At 51.1% G+C, this 17,120-nt stretch overlaps 1 protein-coding gene across 4 annotated transcripts in view; it reads right to left on the reverse strand.

The window, feature by feature from the left end:
• The window catches only part of IL17REL (interleukin 17 receptor E like), a 64,552-nt gene extending 62,306 nt beyond the window's left edge, over positions 1-2,246 (reverse strand). For 2 of the 4 annotated variants that reach the window (XM_065554980.1, XM_024109353.3), the window contains exon 1: positions 2,011-2,181. Coding sequence is in view for 2 of the 4 variants with exons in the window: in XM_024109334.3 (XP_023965102.1) it covers positions 2,011-2,112 (102 nt within the window). In the remaining 2 variants the exon portion in view is untranslated. Of the gene's footprint in view, positions 1-2,010 lie in introns of all 4 variants that reach the window. The other 2 variants (XM_024109334.3, XM_024109337.3) reach the window with 2 other exon arrangements.
• Between the last annotated feature and the right edge of the window lie 14,874 nt (positions 2,247-17,120).

Consider the following 17,120-nt stretch of genomic DNA (forward strand, 5'->3'; position numbering starts at 1 on the left):
TGGCGGCAGCAGTTCAGCCTGATGTGGCTGGGGCCGGCGGGCTGAGGTTCCTCCGGTCGTGGGGGGGCCCTCAGAGTCAGGGCTTCTCGTTTTACATGGTGGGAAGGGGGTTTCAAGGCTCCGGTGTGTGTCGGGGGGGGCAGGACCTTGGGCAGAAAGCATGGGGTCACCCGCCACCCATGATTAGCAGCCATGGAGGGAGGAGCTGTGCTGAACCTTGGGCCTGCTCATAGATTCAAGGGTGTATTCTATCCCCTGGTAAATGTCCCATGTAAAGCCAGTTTACTCAGGTTTCCACAGGAGGGAACTTGCTCCCATTTAAGGCAATGCCAGTGAAAGTGTGTTTGGGGCAGAAAAAACATTCAAATGAAAAGAGCAAGAGGATTTGGTCTAACAAGATGCTCAGGAAACTTTCCAACATCAGTGTGCATCCTCCAACAAAAACTCCCTGCAGCAGGTTGAAAATGCTACATAAGCTTTACACTGTAGAGGAAAGCCTGGGCCAATTTGTCCTATAATTTGGATAATTATCTTTCACAGAAAGAAAACATCTTTCTGTTGAAATTAATTGATGAATTCAGGATTCTACTAAATACAGCAGAAAAATTACATGCAGAACATGTACGCAGTCATATTTTTTAAGCATTTCAAGTTACTTTACAGTTGGTTCTGTTATATCAGAGGAAGCTATTTTAGTATGCATAATGAACAAAAGTATACTGTGTATTTTAAAAATTATCCTAGCCTTCAGAATTAGAAAACTTTTGGATGATATTTTGAAGACGAAGTGCTATTATTATTCTACACACCATGGCTCTGATTCTCATTTACACTGGGGCAGGGTAAAAGTCTTAAAGTGAGTGCAAAATACCAGTGTAATTTATACCCACTTTAAGGTATGTTTATTCTGCCAGAGAAGTGTAAACAACCCTTAGTGTAAAGGAAAATCATATGATTTTTAAAATATTTTTATAGGCTTTAAATATATAAAACTTCATGAACAAATGGACAAAATATAGCAAGGGGTTTTCTCTTTCCAGAACAATAAAACACAATGGTAAAATAATATTTAAGCACATAGAGATCATATATGATCTGAATTCATGAACACAAACACACACAAATGTAAATACACCCTAAGGGCTTCACAATCCCATGACATTCTCAAGCAGAACTCTGTACATATAGCCAAACTGTCATTTCATACCATCAGCTCCACTTCTTAACAGCAGCTAAATATTTCATGTCAAGCTTGTCTTCTATTAAGATTGAAAAATCACAGCATCCTTATTTTTTAATCTTTTTTTAGTTTAAACTTTAAATAATAAATTATTCAGTGATTTGTTTTATTATTTCTATTATTAGTTTTCAGGAATCATTATAAATGAGGACATCTCTATACTGCCCCCATGTGGAAATATATGAAAACAATACAAAATTCAATTCCCTTAAAGAAATGACATGGTACATTCTCTCTTCTGTGCACACATGTAGCTCATTAAAATTAGGAGTTACATTTGCACCTCCTAGCAAAAAGGTTTTACTCTTCATCTTCAAGCTTTCCAATTCAGTACAAGTTAATGGGATTTGTGCTCCTAAGATATTTTGACACTTGAAAATCGCACCACCCTCAGTTCTTATAAAACTTACACAGTTATAGTAAGAATTTAATCCCCAAAATAATGGCCACAAATAAAATACTTTTTATTTCTGACCTCCAAATACATAAGAGATAAAAAAATACCACCCTGGAAGTTGCTTTAAGATAAAGTTTCTTTCTGATGTATTCTTATATACTGTCATCTTTGTCATATTGTATTGTTTTACTCATACCAAAACTACAACAGTATAAAAGTGATGTCTAAGGAAGGCTTGAACATTTTAATTCCTGTTTTGATGCTATGAATACTCAAAGACAAACCACACAAATACAAATGTCATTTATAAATATTGTAGTGGCATATAAGTATTACATTCATAGATAGCAGCTACAAACAAATTATAGTTTACCTGAGAACATGAGAGTCCACATTTTTCAATCCTGGGGATTATCTGGCAATCAGAAGTCCCCAAAATTATTACAAGAAGAATCTGAAGATCAACTGCTAGCATCTTAAATTAAAAAAAAAAACCACCCCCACTCTTCGATTTATCCTTTAGAAATAGACCTTCAACTCTGACAACTCTTTCTCGCATGCCAAAACTTAAATACTGTGATATGAATGAGTCCTACCCACAGTACCTCTGAGCTAAACTCCGCCTCCTCCTACAAGTCAACATTTCAAAGTATTTCTAATGTAGTGAAATGTGCTGGTTGTCTATGAAGTAAGCTTTACTCACTTTACTCATTAGAAACTTATGTTCTTTGGTGAAAGCTAGTGAAATACACTTTCAGATCTGGATAATCACAGCAAACACCTTCCTTCTGGATTTCAGTATCTTACATTTGAATGGGTCTTGGCACATTTGTTCCTTGTAGAAATGTGTGTGTAAGTAAATATGATATTCATGAAAATTAAGGACTAACATCAGCTACTGACAGACAGATGTGGGATGACACTGTGCAAGGTCACTGTTAATGCAATGTCATCCTGACCTGCTACACCCTTTGCTATTCTATTCTTGAGTTTTCGATGAGCAGAGACTTCCAATGTGTAGAAATCAGAGAAAACAGGGTAGTTAGGCAATCCCTCCAATAGTCTGATTCCTCAAGTGATGTAGCACAATGGAGCAATAGCATCACAAGACTGACTTTTGCTTCCCTTCATTGGGAAAGACAAGACTTTTTTTTCCACCAAAGAAATGTGAGCTTTGAATTTATTGTAAGTACTATTTGCCCTTAGTAGAAACCTTTTGTTCTATGGTCTGTGTTCAACATTTCAGGTTTTACACAAAATTAGGAGGTGCACCCACTTTCCCAACTCTGAAAGCAGATCTTAGGTGAGTCATGATGCATAAATACTGCTTCAGTTTAACAAAGGGTTCAGGAACACCTTTCTAGGCACTGCCCTGCAGTGAGGGTAAGAAGCACCACTCTAGTGGGAGCTCGAGGAAGAATTGTGCCAAGGATTGGTGCAATGCCTCACTTGCACTCCTTGGTGCACAGGGAGGACACATCTGCTACTACCTGTAGATGGAGTACCACGTGTACACCCTTCCACAGCTCGTCAGCTCCATGGCAGCAGAATGATGTCAGTCACATCACATTCATTGCACCTCAATCTTGGAGTTGGGCTTGCTGTGCAGGAGTGTCAGATCTGCCTGCAGATGTCTTCTCAAGCTTCATAGGGCTTCATAGGGAATGCCTCCAGAGACTCCCATAGTCTGACAAAAGGCTGGCTTGGGGTACTCGAATGAGAAATCCTCAAAACATAAACCTGAGTCTGCTTTGATATCTGAGCACCAGGACACTGTACCAGCACCACCTCTATCTGTGCAGAACCATCTTCCCTCTACACTAAGTCAGGTAGCTTCATCACTGAGGTATCCTGTATTGCTCCCCAGAGACTGAGGGGCTCTGCTAAGGGCCAAGTCCCAGGTATACTCTAGAGACTGGTGAGTGAAGTCAGTAATACTGTGGTCTGAGTAACCAGATCATGTACTGCCTCTACAAGAGATGCACACATTGGCAGGAGGCACTGAGAGAGTACCTGCTGCCTTCCAACTCACCAGTGATGAACCCCCCAGCTCCAGGCTTACCTAAAAGGGAGCTGCAGGGCAGAACAGGATTAGTTTCTGCAGGGAATCCAAGAGAGAGGACTGCAAGAGGTCAATATCTTGGACAGAGTGGCTGCTAGCACGGACCGGGGGACCTAGAGAGCGCTTCTGGTTGGCTGCTGGATTTGCAGGCTTGAGGCCCTGAGAAAAGGGCAAAGAAGGTGCTGGGGCCATGGGGAAGTGGGCCAGGAATGTAAGCAGCAGAGACAGAGGTTAAAGGGGCACAGCAGGAGGTTGTGATCCGCAGGGTCCCTGGGCTGGGACCTCGAGTAGTAGGCAGGCCTGCGTCCCCCCCATTCACCACTTGGGGAAGTGGCTAGACTATAGAACTGAGATATTCCACCCCCGGAAGGGGGAAAACACAGATGGTGGCACAGCCAGAAGGTTGAGTCATGAAAAGGATGCTGCAGTTGGACCAAGGTGGGTCTGCAGATGGGTTGCCAACCCTCCTGGTTTCACCGGGAGTCTTCTGGAATCAGGCCCTATCTCCTGGAGTCTACTGACACCAAACCAGGAGATTTTAAGGTGCTAAAAGTCTGATGACGCAGCGGGGCTAAGGCAGACTCCCTGCCTGCCCTGACCTCACACCGCTCCCAGAAGTGGGGGAGGGACCTCCACTCACTGCCCCCGCCTCGAGTACCGACTCTGCAGCTCACATTGGCCAAGAACCACAGCCAATGGGAGCTGCAGGGGTGGAGCCTGCAGGCAGGGGCAGTGCACTGAGACCCCTGACCTCCCTGGCTAGGAACCACTGCTAGAGGGATGTGCCGGTCACTTTCGGGAGCCACCCGAGGTAAGCGCTGCCCCCCTCACCTCTTCCTGCATCCCAACCCCCTGCCCCAGCCCAGAGCCTGCATTCCACACCCAAACTCCTTCAGAGAGCCTGCAACCCCTCCTGCACCCCAACACCCTGCCTCAGGCTCAGCCCAGAGCCCCCTCCCACACTTTGAACCCCTCAACTCCACCCCCCAAGCCCAGAGCCTGCACCCCTTCCCACATCTCAACCCCTTGCCCCAACCTGGTGAAAGTGAGTGAGGGTGGGGGGAGAGCAAGTAACAGAGGGAAGGGACTGGAGTGAGCGGGAGGTGGGGCCTCGGAGAAGGAGCGTGGTTGCTCTCATGGGGTCAGGGGCAGGGCCTTGGAGAAGAGGCGGGACAGGGGGCGGGGAAATGGTGTTTGGGTTTGTGCGATTAGACAGTTGGTAATCCTCTTTGCAGATGCTGACGATGACAGGTGACGCACCACCAGGAGAGGGAGCACTGGCTGAGCAAGCTAATCCCCAAGACAACCAACAGGAGGCGCCACACTGGTGAGAGAATCACATGACAAGGCTGCTCCCCACTGAGACCTCTGGGGCTCCCTCTCCATCCTGGTTCAGAACAGAGAGACTTATCCAGAGACCATTCATAGTGGTGTGTCCTAGTCAGCTCCAAGGGTGTGGTAATATCTTTGATAATAACCACAGACCCTTGCATCAAAATCTGTGAGAGCAACCACAGACCTTTCTGTGCCAAGAAAGATGCCTGCTCCCCAGCATTTGGCATTTATGTCATGAGTTACTGGTCTCAACACTGATACCCTGACACCCTCCTCCCCTGTGTAGAAAGCTTCAGCACAACTTGTCAATGTCTTTCAAAACAAAATTGACTCATCATGTTCCCTCATCTGCTCAATCAGCTGAATGAAAGCAGGGTGAAGATCAGGATGACAGTGGCACTATTTGGAAAACTTTTCTGATGCTAAGTGTATCTTCACTACAGGGGAGCAGCAGGACAGCAACACCACATGCAAAAGATTCAATTTCCCTACAAAGCTGACTAAACTGGCAGATCTGAAGTTAATACCTGCCCACGTATCTACAAGGACCACAGCTGAGATGCCCCTGGATAAGGAAGCCTGTTCAATAGGGTTTCCAAGTCCTTGCATCCTGTTTTGGGCCACTGGTTAAGGTGCATAACACCTCAGGTCCCCCCCCCCCCACTATTGAGAGCACATATATCCTTCCTTATTTTCCTACCATGTGCCCCAATAGGAGAGCTTAGTGGTTGAGACGGCTGACATCCACCAACATTCAGGCTGAGCTTTAGAGCTGGGATTCATTTTGTCAGATTTACTAGTGCTCAGCTACAGCCATTCATGCTGTACATTACCAGTCCTTCATACCCAAAGGGGAGGTCGAGCTTTGAGAGAAAAAGCCTCTGTTCTAGTAAGATACCTATCCCAGCTCAAAAATATAGGGCATGACCAGCACTGGGTGTGGGATGGCCTTTGGTGCAAGTGATAAATAGTGAGGGATGCTTCCTCAGAGGAAGAATGGTCCAGTGGCACTAGCCTGGGAATTGGGAGACCTGGATTCAATTCCCTGCTCTGCTACAGACGTCCTGTGTGACCTTGGGGAAGTCAATTAGTCTCTCTGTGCCTCAGTTACCTATTTCTGAAAAAAAGAGGACTAATAGTACTACCCTACCTGACAGGGCTGTTGTGAGGATATGCACATTAAAGATTGAAAATGCTCAGATACTATGGTGATGAGTGCCAACAAGTACTTAAGATAGACAAATGTTGTCACTTGCAGGTCTGGTAGGCTGCAGGACTCTAGGTTTGACCAAGAAAAGCTCAAGGACAATTCCCGACACTGGGAAACCTCTTTGAGAAAAAGACAGTTACCTTTTCCGTAACTGGTGTTCTTCAAGATGTGTTGCTCATGGCTATTCCACAGTAGGTGTGTGTGCTCGCCATGTGCCCTGGTGCTGGAAGTTTTTCCCCTAGCAGTTCCCATAGGGGAGTGCCCCTAGTGATCCCTGGAGTGGTGCCTCCATGGCGCGGTATAAGGGGAGCTACACCCTCAGTTCCTTCTTGCCAGACAACTCCGACAGAGGGGAAGGAGGGCGGGATGTGGAATAGACATGAGCAACACATCTCGAAGAACACCAGTTACGGAAAAGGTAACTGTGGGGTTCCATGCGGAGCAGATAAAGCACACGACCACTGTGGTTGCAGTCTGAATCCAATGCTGTTTATTACAAGCTTTCTTTTATAGTTTTTCTCAACATTACATAACACAATTAGGCTATAATCACACATCTACCGATTGGACAAGAAGGAGAATCATGTGTTTATCACATGTATAGCCCCACACCGATTGGTTCAACCGTTCCTTACATAAGGCCATGATTTGTTTATCTCATCTTATATAATACTAGACCACCAGGGGGCCTTACATAAGGCCATGATTTATTACCTTGTTTACCTCATATAATTCCTAGACCACCAGGGGGCCTTACATAAGGCCATGATTTGTTTACCTGGCAAGTGTCCCATCGTGACCCTTACCTCCTCATGGAACTTTTCATTAGGTTGGTGTAGGGATGATACATCCCCACATCTCCCCCCTTTTTCTTAAATAAGGCCTATAGGAGGGTCCAACTAACATTAGGACAATTACTAGCCACCTGACTACTTTTTTTTTTTAACCTATAAAACTGATGACAGGTGACATTTAACAACTGGGAAATATATGGAGAACTATTAAAAAACATAAGATTACATAAATACCCACGAAAACCATTGGGGTGTAAATAAGGATAGCCAATAAGACATGTTCTAAAGGGATCCGATGGGGTGGCCATGGACAAGCAAAAAGGGCTTCTTGGCCAGTCTGGTTTGCCCAGGTGATTCAAACATTTTGTCGTGGGTTAACAAAAGGTACAGAGTTTGGACATACAAAGACCCCTGCTCCTATAATAAGGAGTTTGAACAAACAGAAGTACAGCATTATCAGGTGTTTAGGCTGTGACAAACAACAAGTGCAGGTCCGGTATCACTACTGGATAAGCCTCGGGCGCAAATTCCCCCTCTATATGGGCTTCCCTAATAAGTCCGTGCCAACGCCTTACGGGGTCCGGGGGGCCCGAGCCGCCCGGGATATTGTCCGAAGCATGTCGCAGGGTGGAAACATCGGATGAGTATGCCGGAGGCTTTGGAGCAAACAGGTTGGCGACATCCAGTGGCCGGTGCGTGGACACGTTATTTCGTCCAGTGCACCCAATTGCGCAGCCCCACAAACCACAACGAGGACAGGGGGTAGCTACATCATCCGTCGGAGGGATCTTATCCGGTGGTTTTTTCCTATATGTCCTTTCAAAGTTAGATAAGCCTGACTCCGCCATTCTTTCCAACCTATTCCGCAACTGCTTACCCTGCCCCGGGAACTCCGCCCGGAACTTTGGGGTACAAACATTATTGGTGACAGGAAAGCCGGGCTGGTTTAGCGCTCGCAATGTGTGGGACTGCGGGGGATGGCTCTTACCGGCCAAATGGGACAACTGATTCAGCATGTCCTGTAGCTGAAGGCCCTGTTTGTACATTCCCGCGTTTCTGCCCCCATTTCAACAAACGGGACAACGCGTCAGAGGGAAGCTTTTCTCCCCGCTTTTTAGCGATGCGTAATAAAAAATCATGCACTGTCTCCTCCTCTGCAGACAAAGCAGAGCCCATTTTAATAAAAGCAGCAGCTCACCTGTGAGCTCACGAACGTCTCTCTCGGACGACCAGGAGCCGGTATCCTCCGGTACCTCCTGCCGCGGCTGCCACCTCCGCCTTTTCTCACCGAACGCTTCAGTCGGCTGTGAGCTCACGAACGTCTCTCTCGGACGACCAGGAGCCGGTATCCTCCGGTACCTCCTGCCGCGGCTGCCACCTCCGCCTTTTCTCAAACCATGTTCAGTTTTTGGTCGTGCTCCAGTTGACACTGAGCTTGGCAAACCATCTAAATTTTGGTAGCCTGCCCTCTTATTTCCACAGATTCCCTTTCTTTGATGATCTCTGTGAAGAAGGCCTGTTTTCACCTTAACAGGGCATGGCTGTTTGCGCTTTTTGGTAGAAGGAGTGCTGGAAGGAGAAGAGCCAGCACTGAGAGCCTTTTCAATATCTAAATTCAATTGTTCCAGTTTCTTACATAGAGTCTGACCACTCAGATCCTTTTTTTGGTTGGATCTGCTTTTTCTTTGCTCAGCTTCTGAGACAACACCTGTTGGGTCTACTGTCTGAGAACATTGATCCCTGCTCCACTGGCGGCTGTGTCTAGTATGATCTCTGCTAGTCGCTCTGGGCAAAGTCCTGGCTGCCTTGATGTCCAAGCCGAATCACGTCGGGGTCACCATTTGTGGCGTCCCATGCGGAGCAGATAAAGCACACGACCACTGTGGTTGCAGGCTGAATCCAATGCTGTTTATTACAAGCTTTCTTTTATAGTTTTTCTCAACATTACATAACACAATTAGGCTATAATCACACATCTACCGATTGGACAAGAAGGAGAATCATGTGTTTATCACATGTATAGCCCCACACCGATTGGTTCAACCGTTCCTTACATAAGGCCATGATTTGTTTACCTCATCTTATATAATACTAGACCACCAGGGGGCCTTACATAAGGCCATGATTTATTACCTTGTTTACCTCATCTTATATAATTCCTAGACCACCAGGGGGCCTTACATAAGGCCATGATTTGTTTACCTGGCAAGTGTCCCATCGTGACCCTTACCTCCTCATGGAACTTTTCATTAGGTTGGTGTAGGGATGATACATCCCCACAGGTAACTGTCTTTTCTTCTTCAAATGATTGCTCATGTGTATTCCACAATAGGTGATTCCAAGCTATATCTGTTGGAGGTGGGTAGGAGTTCACAAATTCTCAGGACAGAGCACCGCCCTGCTGAACCCGGCGTCCTCCCTTGTTTGGGAGATGATCGCATAATGTGAGGTGAAAATGTGAACTGAAGACCACGTGGTGGCCCTACAAATGTCCTGAATGGGGACATGGGCCAAAAAGGCAGCAGACGAGGCCTGCGCCCTCGTGCGTGTGCCCTCACAATTGACGACAGAGCGATTCCTGCCAGGTCATAACAGGTCCGGATGCATGAAGTGATCCAGTTAGAAAGCCGCTGAATGAAGATCGGCCGACCTTTCATGTGTTCAGCCAAGGCGATGAACAGCTGTGAGGACTTTCTGAACGGTTTAGTCCACTACAGGTAAAAGGCCAGAGCCCGTCTCACATACAGCGTGTGGAGGCGGCACTCCTCACTGGACTCATGGGTCTTGGGGCAGAGGACCAGCAGGAAAATGTTCTGACCCATGTGGTAGTCAGAGACCACCTTCAGGAGGAATAAAGGATGTGGGCGGAGCTGAACCTTATCCTTATGGAATACCTTATACAGGGGCTCAGAGGTCAGGGCCCTGAGTTCCGAGACCCGCCTAGCCGACATGATCGCCACCAGGAAGGCTACCTTCCACGAGAGGTGCGACCAGGAGCGCGTAGCTAGCGGCTCAAACGGGGGGCCCATGAGGCGGGCCAGCACTAGGTTCAGGTCCCACTATGGGACTGGGGACCTGATGTACGGGAAGAGACAATCCAATCCCTTAAGGAATCAGCCAGTCATAGCATGGGAGAATACCATGGGACCCTGCACCAGTGGGTGGAATGCTGATATGGCCGCCAAGTGCACCTTGACAGACGAGGGCGCCAGGCTCTGGGCTCTAAGGTGAAGGAGGTAGTCCAAAATGAGCTGGATCGCGGCAGCCATGGGGGGAAAACGCTCATCCGCCCATCGGGAAAACCACGACCACTTTGCTAAGTAGGCTCGGCGCGTGGAGGGTCGTCTGCTTTCCAAGAGGACGCGCTGAACCCCTTCTGAGCACATCCTCTCCTCCCGGCCTAACCATTGAGCAGCCACTCAGTGAGGTGGAGTGCTGCTAGGTTGGGGTGGAGGAGGCAGCCCTGGTCCTGGGAGAGCAGGTCCAAGCAGGACAGCAACGGCCACGGCGGGGTGACCGCCAGGCTTCTTAGGGTCCCATACCAATGCTGCCTGGGCCACGCCTGGGCAATCAGGAGGACCCGGGCCCTGTCCGTCTTTATCTTTTCCAGGACCTTGCCTATCAGTGGGAATGGGCGGAAGGCATAGAGAAACCGGCCCAACCAGGACAGGAGGAAGGCATCGGAGATAGCGCACACACCCCCAGCCTCTTCCCCCCCCCCCCCCCCAGAGCAGAACCAGGGACAGCGATGGTTCTGCTGGGTGGCAAACAGGTCCACCTGGGGAGTTCCCCACTCTTGGAAAAGTCTGTACACCACCCCTGGGTGAAGAGACCACTCGTGCTGAGAGGAGAAGTCCCTGCTCAAGCGATCTGCCCGTGAGTTCCGAGCACCCGGTAGGTGGCAGGCCTGTGGGCAAATGTTGTGGGCTATACAGAAGTCCCACAGCCTGAGGGCTTCCTGGCAGAGGATTGGGCCCTGCCTTGCCTGTTGATGTAAAACATCGAGGCCATGTTGTCCGTGAGAACCCTGACCACCCGGCTCTCCAGGTGCGAACAGAAGCCCATGCACACCACCCGCAGCGCCCTGAGCTCCTTGACGTTTATGTGGAGGGACAGATTGTGCACAGACCACAGACCTTGGGTCTGAACATCCCACACATGGGCTCCCCACCCCAGGTCCAATGCACTGGACACCAGTTCCATCGACAGGGGTCTGCTTCTGAACGGGAGCCTGTGGAGCATGTTCCTGGGGGAGGACCACCATCGTAGGGAGGCAATCACCGGTTCGGGCACAGTGAAGACTTTGTCCCTCTTGTCTCTGGCCTGGTTAAACACCGAGGCCAACCAGAGCTGGAGGGGCTTCATCCTGAGGCTGGCATGGCGGACCACATATGTGCACGCCGACATGTGACCCAAGAGCTGGAGGCACGCTCTGGCTGTTGTCACTGGAAACCTTGTGACCGTGTCGATGAGCCCTTTCAGGGTCTCGAACCTGTCCAGTGGGAGGGAGGCTCTGGCCGACGTGGCGTCCAGGACCGCCCCGATAAACTCTATGCGTTGTGCCGGGACAAACATGGACTTGGTGTCGTTTATCAACAGACCCAAAGTGGCACTCATGGCCTGAAGGAGCACCACGTGATCCCGCACCTGCTACGGGGAGCTGCCCTTAACCAGCCAGTCATCCAGATAGGGGAAGATCTGGACCCTACGCTACCTGAGGTAGGCAGCCACCACCAACATACACTTTGTAAATACCTTGGGGGCAGGGGACAGGCCAAACGGGAGGACTGTGAATTGGTAGTGTTCCTAACCAACCATGAAACGGAGGAAGCATTTGTGCCCCTCTAATATATGGATGTGGAAGTACTCATCCTGCAGATCGAGGGCGGCGTACCGGTCCCCGGGATCCAGGGAAGGAATGACGGAGGCCAGGGAGACCATGTGGAACTTAAGCTTTACCATGTACTGGTTCAGGCCTCACAGGTTCAGGATGGGCCTGAGCCCCTGTAGTGAGTCGGTGTGGCTCCCCTCCTGCCCAGAAGAGGGAGCCCACGTGCAGACCCCAGAGTGGGTGGGACCACCACCGCCTGTCCACGCCCCCCAGAAGTCAAGGGGCGGGACAGGAAGTATAAAGGCCGGCCGCCAGAGCTCAGTCGGCGGCCAGCCACCACAGGGAGCAGACGTGCGGCCGGGAGCTCCCGGCCAGGAGACCGTCGAAGACCGAGGCCTGGACCCTAGCTGGCCTGAGCTACCCCGGGCCCGCTACGAGGAGGAGCCGCCGGAGCCCGTTCACGCCCGACACTGGGAGAATCCCTGGGAACCCCATCCCACCAACCCGGAGGGCGAGACTGCACCCGAACCCCTTCGCCCCTGCTGTTACCCAGAGGAGCCGCCCGAGGACCGTTGGCCTGACTTCCCGGCAGAGCTACCGGACCTGCCACCGAGCCCTGGCCGAGAGGAGCCCATGCAGATGGACTGGCCTGAACCCGGCGCGACGAACGAGGTAGGCTCTGAGGGGGATCACGGAAGTGGCCCGGGGGTAGCCGACCCCGGTCCGGCTGCAACTGAATGTGAGCCAATGTCAGTGTGTTGCGGTCTGGATACCCCACTGACCAGCAGCGGCAGTAACCGCTGCTAGGGCCCCGGGCTGGAACGCAGTGGAGTGGGTGGGCTCATGGGTGGCAGGCATCCCCCTCACCCAACACTCGGCTACAGAAAGCCTAGGCGTGCCTTGCCTGGGCTCTGAACTAGTTGCTCGCTCAGCCCCTGCAAACAAGGGCCTGAGCTTACCTGTGTTTGCCCCGCCCTGATCCAGGGCCTGGGCTTTGAACTATTTGCTCGCTCAGCTCCCTGCAAACAAGGGCCTGAGCCTAACTGTGTTTGCCCCGCCCTGATCCAGGGCCTGGGCTTTGAACTATTTGCTCGCTCAGCCCCCTGCAAACAAGCCTGATCCAGGGTGTGACAATGCGGTTCTGGCGGAACCCAACTGAGAGTGCCAACTCAGGACAAATTGCTAAAATAGGGCAGTTACAGCCCAAGGCCGGGGTTTTTCCACCTCTAAGGCAAACCAAACCAGCCAGACTAAGACTTCGGTCTCACCCCACTGGCTAACCGCAAGTCTCACAAGCAATCTCCTTAGACACTCCAGTTTCCCAGTATTACCACCAGTGCCACACGTTATGGGGACAAATGGTTATAAAAACCAATACCCCAGTAAAAGAAAAAGGTTCTCCTGATCCCAAAGGACCAAGCCCCAGACCCAGGTCAATATACAAGTCAGACCTTACCCACAAATCACGCTACTGCCAATCCTTTAGAATCTAAAATCTAAAGGTTTATTCATAAAAGGAAAAAGATAGAGATGAGAGTTAGAATTGGTTAAATGGAATCAATTACATACAGTAATGGCAAAGTTCTTGGTTCAGGCTTGCAGCAGCGATGGAATAAACTGCAGGTTCAAATCAAGTCTCTGGAATACATCCCCAGCTGGGATGGGTCATTCAGTCCTTTGTTCAGAGCTTCAGTTTGTAGCAAAGTCCCTCCAGAGGTAAGAAGCAGGATTGAAGACCAGATGGAGATCAGGCATCAGCCTTATATAGTCTTTTCCAGGTGTAAGAACACCTCTTTGTTCTTACTGTGGAAAATTACAGCAAAATGGAGTCTGGAGTCACATGGGCCAGTCCCTGCATACTTTGCTGAGGTACAAGGCGTATCTGCCTTCTCTCAATGGGTCCATTGTATAGCTGATGGTCCTTAATGGGCCATCAAGCAGGCTAGGCAGAGCTAATCTCAGCTTGTCTGGGATGTCACCCAGAAGCATAGCATAAGTTTGCCATACAGACAGTATAGAGCCAATATTCATAACTTCGACTACAAAACTGATACACACATATAGACAGCATAATCATAACCAGTAAACCATAACCTTGTCCTAGACACCCCATTTGACCCCCTTTATACAAGATTTGGGTGCCACTACAGGACCTTGGTTGCAACAATGATCTATATGGTCCCAGTTTATGTCAATAACGTCACACAGGGTCTGGGCTTCTGAACTGCTTGCTGACTCAGCTCCCTGCAAACAAGGGCCTGAGCTTAACTGTGTTTGCCCCGCCCTGATCTAGGGCCTGGGCTCTGAACTGTTTGCTCGCTCAACCCCTACAGTCAAGGGCCTGAGCTTTACTGTGTTTGCTCCGCCCCTGCAGTCCAGGGCCTGAGCTTTCACTGTGGTCGCTCCGGCCCTGCACCAAAGAGCCGGAGCTTCGGGACTAACTGACTGCTTGTTCCCACAGTAGTGAGTCGGTGTGGCTCCCCTCCTGCCGGAAGGGTCGAGCCCCGGCTAGGACCTATTACAGCCCCCCTTTGGCCTTTGGGATAAGGAAATAGCGGGAGCAGTACCCCTTGCGTTTGAACTCCGCTGGCATCATTTTCACCGCTCCTAGACCAAGGAGTCGCCCCACCTCCTGCAGAGCCTCATGAGAAGGGTCTCCCAGGAGAGACGGGGGCAGAGGGTGGTTGGGCGGGGTAGAGGTAAACTGGAGGGCGTAACCCATGGTGTTGCAGACCCATCGGTCCGAGGTCAGCTGCGACCACTCCAAGAGAAAAGCACACAACTGGTTGGAGAAGGGAAGCTTTATTGTGGGTGGATCCCTGATGAGAACTAGTAGGGCGCCCCCGGGCGTCCCGTCAAAACCACCGTTTCCCTGTCTGTTTGCCCTTGGAAGACCCAGGCTGAGGGGCAGGCAGAGATTGCCTCTGTGGGCGCTTCTTATAATCCCGTGACTTTTTATAAGGGGGCTCATATTTAGAGTGGGTGGCCTGGGCGGGAGCCTGCTGCGGCTTCAACTTAGGTCTAGCTGGAGCCGGAACATAGAGGCCCAGAGTCTGAAGCTTTGTGCGGGAGTCTTTCAGGCCACGCAGTTTTATATCCATCTGTTCCGCAAACAGAGCTTTGCCATCAAACGGGAGGCCCTGCAAGGAGGTCTGCGCCTCACTGGACAGCCCGGAGAGCAGGAGCCATGACACTCTTCTCATGGACACCAGAGAGGCCATGGACCGCACGGCCATGTCTGCTGCATCCGATGCTGCCTGCAGGTTTGCCCTGGCAGCTGCTATACCCTCCTCCACCAGTGCTTTGAACTCCTTCCTGTCACACTCCTTGAAGAAGTCCTCGAACCTGGGCAAAGAGCCCCACAGATTGAACTCATACCGGCCCAGGAGAGCCTGATGGTTCGCCACCCGTAACTGGAAGCTCGAGGATGAATAAATTTTCCTTCCAAATGAATCCAGCCTCCTTGAATCTTTATTTTTCTGAGTAGGGACTGGTTGGCCCTCCCGCTCCCTATGGTTGACCGACTCGACCACCAGGGAGTTAGGGGCAGAGTGGGTGTATAGGTATTCATGCCCCTTGGTGAGCACAAAATACTTGCGTTCCGCTTTCTTAGAGATGGGAGCCAATGAGGCTGGGATTTGCCACAGGGCATTTGAAATTTTCGCCACCCCTTCATGGAGAGGCAAGACCACCCTGCCCAGTGCCAAGGCGGACAGGATGTTAAACAGGCAGTCCGAGGGCTCCTCCACCTCCTCTGTCTGAAGGTTGAGGCTTGATGCCACCCTTTTCAATAGTTCTTGGTGGGCTTTAGAGTCCTCCTGTGGGACCGAGGGAAGAGGGGCCGTAATCGCCTCATCAGGGGAGGGTGAGGAGGCAGGCGCAGTACTTTGCATGTCCACCGGCACCAGAGGATCCATCACCTGATCGGTCTCCAGACACAGCGCCAAGGATGTACGTCCCACCAACTCCTTCCTTGGAAGCCAGGAGAGGGAGGCCAACGGGTGTTCTGAGGCTTCGGTCACCGAGCGAGCCCCCACCGGGGGCTGCGTCAGGGGCCATGGTACCCACTGGTACCATTGTGCCGGCCACGGGGCTTGGAGCCACTGCACCTGCTGTGGAACCGGCGGAGCAGGCTGTTCGGCCTGGCTGGCCTGACCCATCGATGGACGGCTATGAAGGGAGGCCGGGCTGATGTATGACCTTCCGCTGTCCCTGGACCAGGAGGAGCGGTGCCAACCTCTAGTCTGCAACCTCAACATGGAGGACCAGTACCGTCGGTAACAGCTGCTTGGCCATCGGCTCCGGCAGGCTGATCCATGACGGCAAATCACGGCAATCGACACCAGGGGCTGCAGGAGCGGTGCCGTGGTGGGTCCTGGAGCGAGACAACGAACGAGAATGGCGTCAAAGTTCATGTTGCATCGCGACTGGCTACAATAGCCCCTCCAAGACAAGGACCTATGGCAACGTCTGCCTCGGTCCCATCAGTGTTCGCTCCTCGAGGCAGAGCGGTGCCTGGAGTCTCTGTCAGACGGAACCCAACCAGACAACCTGGTGGGAGTCGACGGCGACCCACGTGGACTACGCACAGAATGGTTGCTGAGTGACGAACGGCGTCGGGAACATTCCCTTGACCAAGACCGGTACCATGTCGGGGGCAACTGCGGAGTTCCTAGCAGCAGCTTGCCTCTGGACCACGGGGCCAACATTAGTGGCGCTCCTGGTATCGGCATGGACATAACATCCCAGGCTGCCTGAGGACCTCCGGCGTGCAGGGCATCCGGGGAAGCCTGCTCCAAATGTGCCGGGTTACTCCGCTCGACTTGAGTCAGAGGCCTAGAGGCCGATGGGGATCGAGGACTGCCCAACATGGGTCTAGCCTCTGCCCCCGTTTTACTCCGGTGCCGCAGCAGAGGTCTCTTCTTAGCCTTCTTGGCGTGCCCCATGGATGGGTAGTGGTGCCAACTAGTAATGACGCCAAGGGGTCGCCGCACACTGACACCGCGATGCCCGGTGCCAACTCAGAGCGGCGTGCCAGAGTCGGGGTCAACGCCGACTCCATCAGGATAGCCCAGAGCCTAATGCCTCTCTCTTGGTTCGAGGCTTAAACAACTTCCAAATCTTTCAGTGATCGCTGAGATGGGTTTCCCCCAAACAGTGTAAACAGTCCGCGTGCAGATCACTCACTGGCATAGGTCGCCTACAAGTGTTGCACGACTTAAAACCCAGGGCATGGGGCATGCCCCAGCCT

This window comes from Chrysemys picta, chromosome 1 (assembly GCF_011386835.1).
Source record: "Chrysemys picta bellii isolate R12L10 chromosome 1, ASM1138683v2, whole genome shotgun sequence".
NCBI classification, from domain to species: Eukaryota; Metazoa; Chordata; order Testudines; family Emydidae; genus Chrysemys; species Chrysemys picta.